General features: G+C 39.0%; 1 protein-coding gene across 1 annotated transcript in view; it reads right to left on the bottom strand.

Annotated features, from left to right (window-relative positions):
- The window catches only part of SLIT3 (slit homolog 3 (Drosophila)), a gene marked incomplete at its 5' end in the record, with an annotated part of 473,057 nt that overhangs the window by 69,009 nt on the left and 388,509 nt on the right, over nt 1–15,539 (bottom strand). Inside the window, 3 exons of the mRNA XM_009890879.1 lie at nt 5,870–5,994; nt 10,129–10,292; nt 14,936–15,007. Coding sequence (XP_009889181.1) covers nt 5,870–5,994; nt 10,129–10,292; nt 14,936–15,007 — 361 coding nt within the window. The remainder of the gene's footprint in view (nt 1–5,869; nt 5,995–10,128; nt 10,293–14,935; nt 15,008–15,539) is intronic.

Genomic DNA, 15,539 nt, shown 5'->3' with positions numbered 1-15,539 from the left:
CAGCACTGAACAAACACAGCAAATGCCTGAAGCTGCTCAACATCTGCTTTCTTGCTGGCCTAACAAAACTGGAAATACTTCTTCAGAGTTGGCTGTATTGTTAAGAGCCCTCATTAGGGCATGCCACAATCCATTACTATGGTTTTTACAGGGCTTGCGGTGCGTGTACGCGTGCCTCACCACCTTCAGCCAGCAACTGTGGCAGTAAGCCCTCCTTAAGCCTTTCATTTTTATGCTCTTCTAGATGCAAATCTCCATTTTCTTTAGACCTACTATGACAGAAAAGGGAAAAAGAAAGAAACACAAGTCTAACTGATGCATAGTAAGATTTACAGAATGAGCACACATCAGCTGCACTGATATCTGCAGCTTTTTTCTGCCCTAGGAGCACTGTATGAAACTATAACCACCTACTGCTGACCCTGGTGTTTGCCCCAACAATCCATACACAAATATACATCTACTCATTTTACATGGCCACCCATTACCTCTCATCCCTAAAGGCTTTCTGCTTTATTTTACTAAGAGTGGAAAATGCTTCTTCGACATTCATGAGTAAGTATTTTAAGTATGGTTAAAACAAACAAACAAACAATAAAACACCCCAGATCACACAAACACATGCTCCAGGAGTATTTATCAGAATGAAAGTTGAAGGCAGAATCACCTCACACACAGTATTTTGTGGCACCGATTTCTTCATATGAAAACTGGGAGACGAAATAAGCCAAGACAGAGTAACATGTGAAGGCAGAAACATTTGCTCTCCCGTCTCACGTGGATGAGGGCAGACGAGGGTTTAAGAGAGCTTCTTCCCATTTCTCCTCCTTTTGCAATTCCGTCTTGGGGATTTATTCGTGCACTGGCTGACGTATGGGGACTTATATTCATATGTTAATAGATCCAAAGAAACAAAAGCACAGAGTTACATTTCCGAACAGTATTAGCCTAACAAACTAGGCATGGACCCTCCCACAGCTGGCACGCATCAGCAGCCAAACCCTACGCTTGGTTGCATTCATATAACCCCACCCAAATCAGCATACTGAAGTGAGAAACTGGTCCCCTGGAACAAACTTGCACTGTCTCGGCCTTGAGCTGTAAGAGCTGGCCAGAATATCTGTACATGAGCAAACACTACCATATATACGTTTTAAGATCAGTTCTATGTTGAACACTGCTAAACTAGCCATTATTCTGGGGCTCTGACAGATTAGTCACATAACGCTACAGAAGTACATCTACACCACAAAGCGCAAATACAGCAAACTTCATTTGCCTGTGCTCCAGGGAAATGCAAGGCCACGTGCACCCTCATGGGCGAATGATACCGCCAGTGCAGCACTGAGTCCATGCGGATGGTATGGGGTCTGTACCGATGGAACCTGCTTATTAGCCCTGCCCTGAGCAGTCACAGCTTCTGCTCAGGTACATAGCCCCGCTCAACATTATAACATTAGTTATAGCTGTGGCCAACATGTGACGGACAGGAATCCCGCATATCCCAGACATACTTTGTTCTGAGATTCTCAATTTCTAACCCTGTTTTCAGGGATGAAAAAGGCGCAGGGGGCGGGGAGGAGGAAGAGCCAAATTCCTAGCAGAACTTTGGAGCCAGCTTCCTCACTAAATATCATTCTGGCTTCACTATAATGCCTCCCACCACAAGAGTCTGGCTGCAAAGAATGCTGTCTCTCCAAAGCCCAAGAGCTTTACCCAGGATTTTTCCAATTGTATCTGTCATTCTGGATGACTGGTGAAATTGCTTGAACCCTCAAGATACTGCAGTGCTGCTAGAAAAGTCAGGACACTGGCTGAACTCAACCAGGAGGTGAATAATAGAGTTGGATAAAATTTACAGAGCAACTCTACCACAGACACGCATCAGCATCTGTTGCCTGAAGTGTGGGACATGCGCTATACTAATTTTACCTATCTTCACTTTCCATTTAGACAGCTTTTGGTAACAGCAGAACCCAGAGTTGACAAACATCCTGCATCCCAACTGCTCAGGCTCCCTATTCCTCTGAGCAATCAGAGAGGCTGCGGCAATGCCTAGGCAGGTACCAAATTTCATATTCCAGGTTGTCAATGTTCTTTCATTTCAGATTAAACACAGATGTATTTTAAACTCTCTTTCCTCAGTTCTGCAAATAACTGTGTTTGGAAGAAAGAAAATTATTCTCCTTCATTTGTTGTTACTTCAGTTTTAAGAAAAAAATTAGGAAAGACATAAAAATTAGCCAAAAAATCCAAACAGCAAAATGCAGCAACAATCCAGCAACAGCAAAATACACTGACTGCTGGTTTCACTAACCTTAGTTTTTACTACAGCTATTCAAGTAAATCCTTTCTCAATGGCTTATTGATTGCAAGTTTGATTATTCTCTTGAATTCTAACATGCGTAGACTTGATTTTACAATATCAATGGGAATACATAAAAGCCACACACTCTGCAGGATAAATGAATTAGTACGGTACCGTTATCTATTTACCAGCCACCAGCTGCACTCACACACACTTGCACTGCAGGTGGCCAGCAGCATTTAAAGCAGAAGAAAGCTTCATTTCTCTACTTGTAATCGTACTTCACAATCTAAACCACACACATTATTTAAATAATCTTTCAAAGAACGCTATGTCCCCAAAGAACAACGGAAAACCCAAAAAAAAAAAAAAAAAAAGGCTGGATAATTACACCTATGTCTGTGTTGAATATGAAAACACAAGTTTCATAACATTAATAGACATTTCCTGCCACCCTGGAGCTCAAGCTTGTGCAGCCCGCCAGTCGCCATAGGTGGCGCTCTCACACCATCTCCCACCGTCTTTGGGGCTTTGTCCCCAAAGAACAACGGAAAACCCACTGTTTCAACCACGGTTTATCTATAGCAAACACATTCATCACCCATTTTGAGGAAAGAGCAGCGGCAAAGACAGGTATCAGCACGTAGCCTTCCCCATTCCGAAACGCGCAATCTATGTATCTGTCACCAAACACGCCTGCCCGGCCCACTGGCCGCTCAGCTCAGGTGGGCCATCAGTTATCTCACACCCATCATGGGCAGCATTACACATAGCTAAAAGCCCCACAGGGTATGCGTTCCATAGCAAAAATAGTTTTGTGATCATGAAAAATAAGAGATTGAGCCATCATCAGTGGGATAGTGAAAAATAAAACTACAGGCTTTTGCAACTACAGTTAACTTGTAGAAGTTCCCGATTCCATCAGGCACCAGTTTGGCAACTGGTAATGTCGGTGGCTTTCTGCTTGTCGGCCTACTGTTTTTTTTCTGAAGGCTAGCATGAGGATAAGAACCCCAGAAAGCGGTCTCTGTCTGTCTGTCCCTTTTCAGGGAACATTATAAAGCCGTCAGCTCATTTGAATGAGCTCACATTTGAAAAAAGGGTGGGTTTTTCACTTTATTGATGCACTCTTCCACACAGGATTTTTTCAAAATCTACATCAAACAAGGAAAAACAAATGCTGAGAGGGCAGATTTAGGGCAATTTATCAAGGTCTGGGAAATAGCTTCCAGATGGATAGAGCTGTTTGGTGCTGGCTGGTGAGAAGGAAGCAAGGTATTGTTATTGAATTAGCATGAATCTCTGGTGGAGAACCGCGTGGTAGATAGAGTGCTCCTTTCATATGGTTTGCATTTGGACCTGTCAAATTTCATTTTTATTCAAAAACCTGTGGTAAAGACACACAGTTCTTTTTTGCTTATTAAATTTCCACCAATTCTCCCTGTACTGTTACCCAGTCAGTATTTTTAAACTGCGCTAAGTGCCATGCCCGGGTCTGTTTGCTCTTTGCCATGCTTGGGTGAGAGTTTGGTGTTTGCAAGCACACAAGTGGGTTTAGGTTTTACATTCACACACTGAATGTCACCTGAGAAAGTGTGAGAGAGAGGAGAAAACCTGGATGCTCTATGAGATGTTTAAACCGAGTCACTTCAAGAGTTTATCAAAACTTTTCTAAGTAAAACTATGCATACTGTGCTCTAATGTACACTAGAAAGTGATTGCTAATATAACTAGAGGATTATTCTTGATTATTCTTGTCAATAAATCCTCCCTTTGAAAACGCGTCCTCTAGCAGTATAAATGCATCTATACTAGTGCATTTGCTAATACAGAAATACTATATATATAAAAAAAGAAGAAATTAAGAGGGAAAAAAAGATGCACATAACAAACACATTTCTACTTTGAACTAACTGGGTATCTGTTCCACGATATGTGCCTTACAGTGTAAGACATCCACAAAGATTTATGCATTTTCCTGCTAGCTTTGAAAGCTTTTACTTTTCAAGTTATCCTAAGAGTCGTCTAGTCCCACCTGAAGAATTGAACCTAGTTTATGTTAAACGTCAAATTAAAATGACAGTTCTATTAACCTGAGGAGATAAACTGCCACAGTTTCCCTCATTTCAAAGACAAATCTATTGTTACCAAGTAGTTAGTTTCAGTTGAAGGAATTTTTGGCGATGTGGTCTTTTAAGATCCTAGAAAAGTTGCTGGTTGATATGCCAATGGGTGGAAGGATTTTTGATGAGAGGAAATTCCCAATGGCTTTTTCAATTATTTAGGAGAATTATTATTCTTGAGTATCAAGCAAGTATTTCACCACTGGGGGGAAACAGAAGAAATAAGCTTTGCATCTTCCCTTTTCCAGTGTTTCAGGGATCTACCAGAATTACTCTGTTACCATCTGGGATGTATCCTAGGCAAACAGAGTAGGGAAATGGTGAGATCATCAGAACCAGCTAATTCCTAAATCCTACCTGAAATGTAAGACATGGATACTTGCGCTTACTTCCCACACATATGTCTGGTTCTGTCTTTCTTATTTTTGTGTATAGTTCTTATTACTCTGTGTTTTATGAGCATCTGCTTCAACTGACCAAGACTCTGTAAGAAATATCCAACGAGGCAAATAAAATCCTGGTCTACAGGATGCAACCTACTTCTTTGGCCATAACATCCGATCCCCCACAGGCTGTGAACAGATCATATGCCTCATTTATTACTTATCCTGAATCTTTCAGCTACTGACTACTGAGCTAGGTTACCAGTTGTATCAACTCCGAACCAAGGCCTTGGTAGCCTTAAGCTCTCATGATGCGGTGTTAACAATGGGAGTTATATATCACAACCGAAGAAACTGCATTCCTCAATGACGTGATTTTCCAGCTTTCAAATGTTAAGAAACTGACAGTGTGCTCACAGCGCTTGGCATCTACTGGATTTCACATTTGCATATCACTCTATGGACATCAGTGCCCAGAAGTCAGAGACAGCTGAGCTACTGGTTGTGTCTAATCAGTAATCCCCGTTCTGCTAATCAGTCTGTGCGAGATGGATGTAAGCTAGCAAGTATCAACATTCTGTCACTGTGGACTAAACTGGCCCTTATTTCTCATCTGGACGGCCTCCCCTTTGGCCTGGCAGCCTATGAAATGGTTATCTTGTTGCTGGCAAGAGAAAAGAAATGAAAAGCAAGACAAAATCAACTTGTCATTTCATATGGATGTCTACATCACAGAATCAGAGAATGCCCAAGGTTGGAAGCGAGCTCTGGAGATCATCTAGTCCAACCACTCTGCTCAAAGCAGGGTCAACTAGAGCAAGTTGCTTAGGCTGATCTGTATAGTCACGGCACAGAGAGAAAGAAACGCCTTTCCTATTGCACAGGGTAAAATTTGTAGTGGGGTGCAGCTGAATGGTCACAGACAATCTGCTCGAGTCAGGGATCTTTTGAGCTCAGTTGCCTGTAAAATTGACTTCTCATGGTACAACAATTACGAAAACAGAAGGGAGGGGGAACACGTTATTGCTTTTCATTAAGTTCATTTGTAGTCATACCTTGAAGCCAAAAGGGCAAGTGCATTGATAAAACTCCACTGGATCATTGTTGCACGTCCCATTGTTCTTACATGGATTGGAGAGGCAGGGGTCACACTTGGACACAACACTGATATCTACTGGCTCTGGAAAGGCAAAACACAGTATATTAATAGAGAACTGGATTACAAAATTAATACTTCCCGTACTCACACATACATTTTTTCCTAATGCAGTATTCACTCTGCATTGGCACAAATGCACATGCTGTGGGTGCAACTTCACACACAGCATGGGATTTCCAGGGATTAGAGAGATTTTAAGTACTTAAATCAAGTGCTAGGCAAGTTTCAATGATGCTTACGTTCTCCTGGACATGCAAACATCAGCTCTGAAAAAACATGTTGAGGATCTCCAGAGAGCGGGCTTATATATATATGGCTTTCAGCAATTTTTCCTTCTCTCAGTGCTGGAAATTCTGCAATAACAACCCCTAGGGAACTATAACATGACATTTCTATGGCTGGTAACAAGAATGAAAGTGCAGATGCAACAGCAGAAATGAAAAACATACATAAGAAAGATTTAGTTAGAGGCTTATGGGAATATTTAGGTGCAAAGTGTTCTACCATCCTTAATTTTAACAGAGTTCAAAACTTATTTTCTTCCTGTTCTGCCCAGAAGAATAATTATCATCATTCAGCTATCTCGGCAAAATGCAACAAAGACAAATATACAAAGATGGAAATGTATGCAGGAAAATATACATGGCCATATTTAAATAATTTAATAAACCACATTTTTTAACACAACTCATCCAGAGAAGAAGTGATGCTTTTTGAAGAGCAGGAAAATTAACATAGACCAAAACAATAATAAGTACATTGGGGTACCAAGTCAATCAGTATTTTATTGTTGAGATTTTACAGAAAACCAATTTAGTCAGTTAAAGAAAAGGTGATTTTGAAAGGGCTAAATAACGAATATTACTGACTTAGCAGCTTTTACAAGTAAAAAATAAAACCTAACACTTTAAAAGGCCTTAAATTACATCAGTCAGTAAAGATCCTAAAATAATTTTATTCAATTTTTAAGGAAATACATTTTAAAATAAATTAAAATTGGCCCTGTGCTAGTCAGAAGTGGGAACAGAGATTCTGTTATTGCACAATAAACGATAAGAAAGAGGAAATTGTGAAACATCCTGAAAATGAAGAAAGGAACCTTATACTTGATGTTCAAGAGAAGGTGGAGCTGTAGAAGGTTACCAAAACTAGGGATGAAAAAATCCCTTCCAGTAAAGGATTTGCTTTGGACCATCCGGTATGAGATACAAACCTTTATTATTAACTTTGAATACCTGCACAGCACCAACAGGGGGTAGGAATATGACAGAAATGGGTACCAAGGAGTTTCAGCTGAAAAGGACCTGCAGTGTAAAGGCTATAGCCTGACCCTATACTGATGGTGGTGTTTATCAGCACCACTGACTGCAGAGTGCAACACGTAATAACGAGGACAAAATACACAAGAAGTAACAAATCAAAAAAATGAAATAAAAGACTGTTGTCATCCCCTTCTATCTTTGCATTTATGTCTAACTAAATGCCATACATGTTTTTAACTTGAAGTTAGGACAGCAAGAGGAAATAATGTCTGAATTTCTGGCACCAACGGGGTGGAATGCTATATATCTGAGCTACTTTTGTCTTGAAGGTAGAAGGTATGAAGAATACATGAAGGTAGCTCCTTGGAGAGCTCATAGACAGGCAGCAGTGCTGCTCTTCTAGATTTAGAGGTCACTATGCCAGAATTTGTTCTATTATTTATTTATTTCATAATACACACGCGTACATTTTCCATTTATTCCTATGGCACAGATCAAAGCTAATCAATGTAGGAACTAATACGAACAGTGTTAGTTCCTAGCAGTTAAGTAGTTCATTAGTTTGCCCTTGTGGATTTGATTTACAAATCCATATACCAAAATGCCCTCAGCCCAGCACATTCCTTTCCTCTACTGCATAACTAGGAGGGCAATTTAATAAAAAGCAGAGCTGAGTTTGCATGACTTGCACATTACATACTTTTATTCTCTTGGCTCTGCTGAGACATAACCTTCTGCTCAGTCACAGGCTAAAAACATAATTTTAACAAGAGTAAGTTAAACTCTACTTTTTAAATGTAAAAGTTACTGCAGGTCACAGAGGACATCTATGCACTACCTTTATCCAAGCATCTCAAAGTAGCAAGCTCAGCAGGGGCTGACGTCTGCAGCAATGACGCAGGCTTTTGGGGGAGCAGGGGCTGAGCCCACCCTGAGCTCCGTGCCAGCAGCACTTGGGCTCAGACTGAACCGACACAGGCAGAAGTACAGACATATCCTCTGTGTCACCCCACAGACAGTCTCGCCCTTCTGCTGAGAGGATCCTGTCACAGCTATAGCTCAGCCATGAGAGGTGCAGCTGCAGGACAAACCGAGGCCACACCGTAACCTGTCACAGGCCACGCATGTGGCTGCAGCCCAAGGGGAAACCCGCACTTGACATTGTAAAAAATCCCATTGCTTTACCATAAAAGAACATTACTGAAGTCCAGATAGAATAGCATGAGCCTTTGGATCTTAAACACGCAGATGGGAAATGGGTTCAGTTAATACTACCAGATCATGCCTTCTTTTTCAAAATACACGTATTGTGATGAGAAAAGGTGAATTTTGCTAGGGCCTGGAGTTCCTTGGAGTATACTGCCACTCACTCAGACCACCAACAGTTTCTGCTTGTCCAAAGACCACCTTGGAATCAACACTTTTTTCTCCTTTTCTATTCAGATAAAGCGAGCCATGGTGACAGTTGGGATAGTAGAATGCCCATCAGCTTTCTAGTGGACCAAACTAATATTTACATAAAAACCATACAGCTGGTTTTAATGGTCTGGCTCACAGGTTTACTTATCTCTTGCCCAAGAGTCGCTTCCTTAGTTTTGAGAGAAAGTAAGTGTAACTATTGATATATCACAGTTTCAGAATGAAGAAGTCATCTAACTTCTCTTTACGGATTAATTTTCGGACCCTGTAAATATGTAAATACGATCATTTTCTTTGTTTCACTTTGTGTGACCAAGTACATTATTTGGTACTTTTAGTATTTAGGGTATATTTCTACTTCACATTTGAGAGACTATTATACAGTCTGTAGATCTGTAATTATAGTCAGAGTTCTGATAGTTTTGAGACTGACATTTCAAAGTAATTAAATTATAAGGTTACAGTTATTAAAAGTATATTTGAAGGGAAATAAAATTTAGCTCAGGCTTGGGAATCTGTGTTCTAAACCCACCTCAACACCATCATTTGTTTGTTCAGCAGTTTAATCCCAGCCTCTATAAAATAGCGCTGCCGAGCAGTACGGTAAATGTGCATGGCACTCTGAGACAGAAAAACAGGCTTTATGCCCTCATTTCCATTTCTAACAGAAGCTACTGACGCATCTTTTCCACTATTAATACTGCTCCATCTTCACATACTTGCTGGTAACTTAAGTGACCCTCCAAACCTTTTTTTGCAATAAGATCATACAGGTATATGCTAATCTACATTCAGTAATAAGCTTCTTTATCCACGAAAAAGCGTGCTCCTTATCATTTGTCTAACTGCTCTCTAGTGCAGCATACTCCTATCACTGACTACCTCTAATCGTTAATAGCTGCACCTCAACCCTCTCCCGAATGAATGTATGCTGTATTCAGATATGAAACATTTTCCATAATCTACAGTTTCTGACACAGAGTTGATGAGGACAGTTTGCAGATCTTCAAATGAAAATGTACTTTTGGTAAATATTTGTTTCTGAGAAGAACTCTCAGTTTCTCAGTCTTCAAGTAAATGTACATAATAACAAGAGTGCTCTATATTTTTAAAATAACTCTTATTTTACTAAAGTTTTCTGGGGTAGGTACAATGCCAAAACCAATTTATTTGCTCAAATAAGTTCTAACAACACCGTATATGCTAACTTGCCATTATATAATGTGGTGTGAGCAACAGGAATACCAACTCTTCTGAGGTTTGCTGGTTTTCCTTCCAGGGGTGCAGTTAACTGCGCTTTGTGGAAGAACAGTCAAGAATGCAGCTTGAATGTAATGCGATGGTTCAGAAAACGAAAGCCAAACCCCACTGCCCCTCACACTCACTTTAAAACCAAACAGCTTCCAAGAGTATAAGCACTGCATATGAGGAAAAGCAAGAGGACAGAACAGAGAGCCTCCCAGTTTGCTCCTACCTTTGCACTGGAAGTGGTGAGTCGGTGTTGTGAGCAGCAGCCTGTCCACCATGGCGTCAGGCCCGCTGCAGCGGGCTATCCCTGGCTCTTTGTACCCTGCCTTCACCCACTCGGAAAGCCAGCGGAGGTTGCAGTCACAGTGCAAAGGGTTGGTACCTAGAGCCCTAGGGGTGTAAAACAATTAACAGCAGTTATTTTGGCTTGCAAGCAAAGATAATATCCCTGATCTCATTGAGGCACATTTTATTCCATGCCTTTTAATGCCTTTCTTTAAAATGTGGGAAAGATCTTCTGAGTATTCAGGAAGTCTTTTAGATTTATCTCCTCCAGTATTCCCACTCTCTTCCTTTCTTCCCATGATAAGTTAGGGAGGTTGTATAAATACCTAACAATGAATCGCTTTTTTCAAACAATAAATCACTTTTTCAAACAATTGTGCTTGAGCAATGTCGCCAGACATATTGCTTTCATCAAATTTATCACGGTGGTTTCTTTTAAGTCTTTGGCCTGCACAAACATATTCTAACAGTGAATTGTGTAATTTAGTTTGGATCTGACAACTCATGTTAATGTCTCCTCACTAGATGAAACATACACACAGAGGACACCCCTGTTTTCAAAACTGCAACCTGGTGTCTGCTAAGTTTATTTCTGGCTTTGAAAACACATTTGCTGTTTAACCCATCACTTGAGTTAGGTCATATGGTTGAAGTAGATGCACTCACATAGTGCAATTATAATTCACAGAACTTTTTCATTATTCATGGCAATCTATCCAAAAGAAAACAAACCTTTTAACCTTAGATTTAGATGCCTCTTGACTAATTTATACTATTTTTTCTCTTAAAGAAAGTGTCTTTTCAGGCAATCAGTCAATTACAAACACATTTCGGACTTCAGAAAAGTCAGTTTAAAAACAATTAATTTTTGAAAGTGTGAAGAAATGCATGTTGAAAGTCTGAATTTATTTTGCTGAAAGTAAATGTAAGGCTTTAGCTGTACAACACCTGAATTGCCAAGGGAAGAAAATTAACTAAATAAAGATTAGCATAGGGAAGAGATACTAAAGAACCAGTAATTCAAACTGGGTTTTAGACTACACTATTTCTGCATATGTTAAGCGCTATTTTTAAGATAGTATTTTAAACTTGAGCTTCTTTCAAATATAAACATATCAGACAGGATATTAAGATAGAAACCTCAGTAAATTTGTTGATACGTTTCTATTGGAGTGACTAATGAACCCACTGTGCCCTAGACAGATTCATAATGAGAGTTCATAGGTTCAAACCCTGTCTAGGGCTCATTCATCAAAATTAAATGTGTACTGCAGCACAGTATTAAAAAATATCCATCTATTCCTTCTGTAAATCCACTGCTTACAATGGAAAAAAACTACTGGGTTGACTTTTTGACCCTGTAACTGCGATCAACTGGCTCACTTGTCCAAGGTCAAGCAAAATGCAGCAGTGAAAGCTGGACCGAGAAATTAACTTTAGCATTGAGCAACTGCCATATATAAAATGGGAGTGGGAGGACAACAGAAAGCTAGTTACCGTGTTAATTAATCTTCATAAACTACATTAGAAATAAAGCTGCTCTATAGACACTAGGAAAGATTACCAGTAACATCATTGTACAGCTGCAGAAATTACCACATGTATCTTTCCATTTTTTTGTTTGAGATTTTTTCCTCTTTTTTTTTTTTTTTCTTAATTTCCAGGAATTATAATGAATTCTTGTATTTTCATTCATGAGCTCTAACATTCTCTATTTCTTTACCCATTATAGCAAAACATTTCCAGAAGGTAAAAATATCTTGTGCTGTAATGAAATACCACCAGCAGCATTTTCAAAATGTTGTGCAGATATTTCTGTTCAGGCAGTCTTGGTTTTTTTTGAGGCAACTTACAACAAAGTCAATGAAAATAACACTAGACATGATAATGTGGAGAAACAGGGGAGGGGACAGCTTATTTTTATAGGTAACTAACATAAATTTGAGTAAAGATGAGATGATTCAACAGGATTAGAATCTGAGCTGTTTACTGAAAATATGCGCGACAGAAATGCCTGCTGTACACAGCATCCATTACCAAGGGTTTCTCTGGGGAGTCCCTGGAGTGCCGCGGGGTCACTTTATATGTGGGCAGTATTTAGGAAACTGAATCAGTTACAGAATTGTGTGTATTGGTGAATGGTGAGGACAGCAAATGCAGGAATTGACCTAACTGAGAAGATTTGGGGTTCTTTATTAATATATGTATTAATATATAAATATAATATATAAATATATAAATATATAATAAAGTATTAATATATGTGATCCTTCAGTAGTGCTGTAACATTTTTATCATTGCCCTGGACTAAATAAGTTTGTAGAGGCATGGATTAAATAGACCATGATATGCTTCAAGCAAATAAAGGAATAAACAGTAAACAAAACCAGTGTGTGTATACCATATACAAACCTTCCTCTGCCTTTAGTGAGATATTTGAGCCACAGTTTGTTATAACAGTTACATTACAACAATATGATGTTTACATTGTAAAGGAAATTTGGTGAACATTTTCTTGCAGACTTTAAACAGCTATGGAAAAAGTGATTGAAGTGTCTAGATCTCAGTTTTATTCTTCCAATTACAAACCAATTTAAAGCTATTACAAAAGACTCTGACTAAAATCAAGTCTTTTCGATGCTACACAAATACTTCTTTGCAATTCTAAAGGTTAATTTGACCCCCTCCCTCTTCCTCCCCCCAAAACCGCACTGATGCAGAAGGTCCAGGCTGACCATCCTGCTCAACACCTTGGCAGTCAGCTTTCTCCAGCCACAATACCAATCCTACTCTTGGCCACACAGCTTGTAAATTTAACGTAAGATTTTGTTCTCCGTGCATTATGAGTTTGATGAGTAGCAACCCCTTGTATCATTTTCAAAATTATTCCAAGTGCATGCTTTCTCTTTGAAGATCTACATATCAGAAAGAGCTCAACAGGAATTTATTTTCAATTATGTATGACTTCGTTTGAGTAAGCACAGCTTTTTCTGACATGTGAAGAGCAAAATCATTGTGGTTGCTAAAAGTTTCAGAATCCGCTTGAAGAAATTGGAGAGCACAATTACACTGTAAAATTCAATTGTTCAACTGTGCAAATTACACCCCAGACAGGTCTTATTTATTTTATGGATCCTATTTATTACTCTTCATTTGAGCTTTGTGTATTTTACATTTCTGGCAGCACATATATCTAAACAGATAGACTGCAGTGATTGTATTGGGCCAAAGAGTTTTTTATCACTCCCTAAGGTGAACGGTTTACCCAGGAAAATTGTATCTGCGCTTCATTTAAAGTAAACCCTGAGGAAAATCCAAACAAATGGGGCATGATATGTTTATCTCTTGAGTTCTAAAAATACCCTCAGAAGCCAGATTCCCACTAGGGAAGGTGTCCCTGCACTTCCAAAAGGAGATACAGGACTTCAGCTTAGTCAGACTTTCATTCCAAAACAACATATAAAATGACCTGACAACAGTGGGAACACAATGAAGAAATACATTTTGTGCAAACTAAATATTTTCTCTGACTCAGATACCAAGGTATCAGCTTGAAACAGAGAAGGTTGTTTCTCAGTTGAAGTTGAAATTGCCTAACGTGATGTCTGTCCCTACCGATCTGAGATACCTTCATTTTTCACCTAGAGAGAAACTGAGACAGAAAGCTGCTACACAGAAATAAACAGTCGGAAGATGTATTTGTTTTCCAGAAATTACGTAAATATGAACTGAGCCTTGTGTTCAGGTACGTGTTCTGGAGGGCATGTTTAAGGTCACAAAGAGAGAAAGAGAGAGATAAAACCTATGTTAAATGCAGAGATATAAAACCTATGTTTGTATGTCTTGACGTGTGTATACATCAACATCAACTCACATGCACGAGGGCAGCATCAGAGCAGAAAATATCTGTACCAACTTGTGAAACTAGTCACTTCACAAAATGACCAAGACATACACAGCCCTCAGATTATTTGAAGACAGTAATCAAGAAACATGCTACACAAAATTACTTTTCCTTTACACCTATCACCTAATAATGCACAGTATCACATATTATCGCAGAGAAAAACATTTTTTGTTCACTCTTTTGGCACCAACTGTTACTTCAGGTTTAATTTGTAACAATTGCAGCTATTTGTCTTTACAGTTCTTTCATCAACTGAACTGCATTTAAAAATATCTCGGACCTCCACCAATACAATAATAATTTCCTGAAATATCTGAAACATCTAATAGTTTTTGCAAATTATGGAATGAAGTATTAATGCTGTGAAATGGCCAATTTCCATGAGATTAAATATATACGTCTGAAGTAGTGATTCATCAACAAGTTCATATAGTGACAACATTTCAGTATGCAAAACATATGACACTTATTAAGCAAAGAATTCACATTTGCTTAATATTTGCTCTTTGTGGGAGGTTTCCTGTCTCACTCTCAGGCCATAACACACTCTGCATTTCACACAGACGATGCTGAAAGAACGCCTTAAACACAAAGTCCACACAAGAGGAAACTGTCACATTTGCTCATTTGGTTTTCCTTAAGAAAATATTTTGGTAACTAATAACAACAGGTTCTAGTATTTTTTTATTTGAACAGATTCACTACGAATATCCAGAGCAGAATATGGAAAATGAGCAGGAAAACCAGAAAAGTTACACAATCTGAAATTTGTAATAATATGTACTGTTTTATAAATCTGAAACCATCAATCCAACAGATGAACCCAGACAAAAGTACTTACAAATGGGACAGGGACACCAGGTCGTTGAAAGAACCTTCAGGAACACTGGAAATATCATTTCCATGGAGTGTCCTAGAAGAGGGGAGAAGCAGGAAGGTATCAAACCACAGTATTTTATCTGCTCCCCACAAGTGAAGGAATTGGTGATTAAGGAGGATATTTAATTTTGTTTCTTTGAGAGTTCCTACGAGCTTCACAACTCACGAGCTTCCATGCATTATTACTTCTACTTCTAGATGTTGACATTTAAAATAATGATACAATCGTAACTGCTGGTGAATAATGTTTTAAATTAAAAAGGTGACAGACTATTTATGCTATTAAAAGTGTATTGATGACAAGCAGACCCTCACATACAGCCCTGTATGCTTTTATAGAATCCCATTAGCTGGAAACACAGAAAAAACAGAACAGCGGAAAATAGAAACTGTGAAAGTTAAATTAAATATTGACTTCAGAGACATCCTAGGAGAGAGCAAGGGTCCGTGAGGTCAAATATATCTGCACTTTCACATTCTAGTTTCCCATTCTTACAGTAGGAAATACCTCTGTGTGTGGTTTTTTTAAAATGCATTTGATAAATGCATTTATGCTACCAAGGAAA

The sequence above is a fragment of the Charadrius vociferus genome, unplaced genomic scaffold (assembly GCF_000708025.1).
Source record: "Charadrius vociferus isolate BGI_N301 unplaced genomic scaffold, ASM70802v2 scaffold108, whole genome shotgun sequence".
Taxonomy (NCBI): domain Eukaryota; kingdom Metazoa; phylum Chordata; class Aves; order Charadriiformes; family Charadriidae; genus Charadrius; species Charadrius vociferus.
Note: the sequence above shows the minus strand (reverse complement) of the source record. Positions and strands in the feature narration are given on the sequence as shown.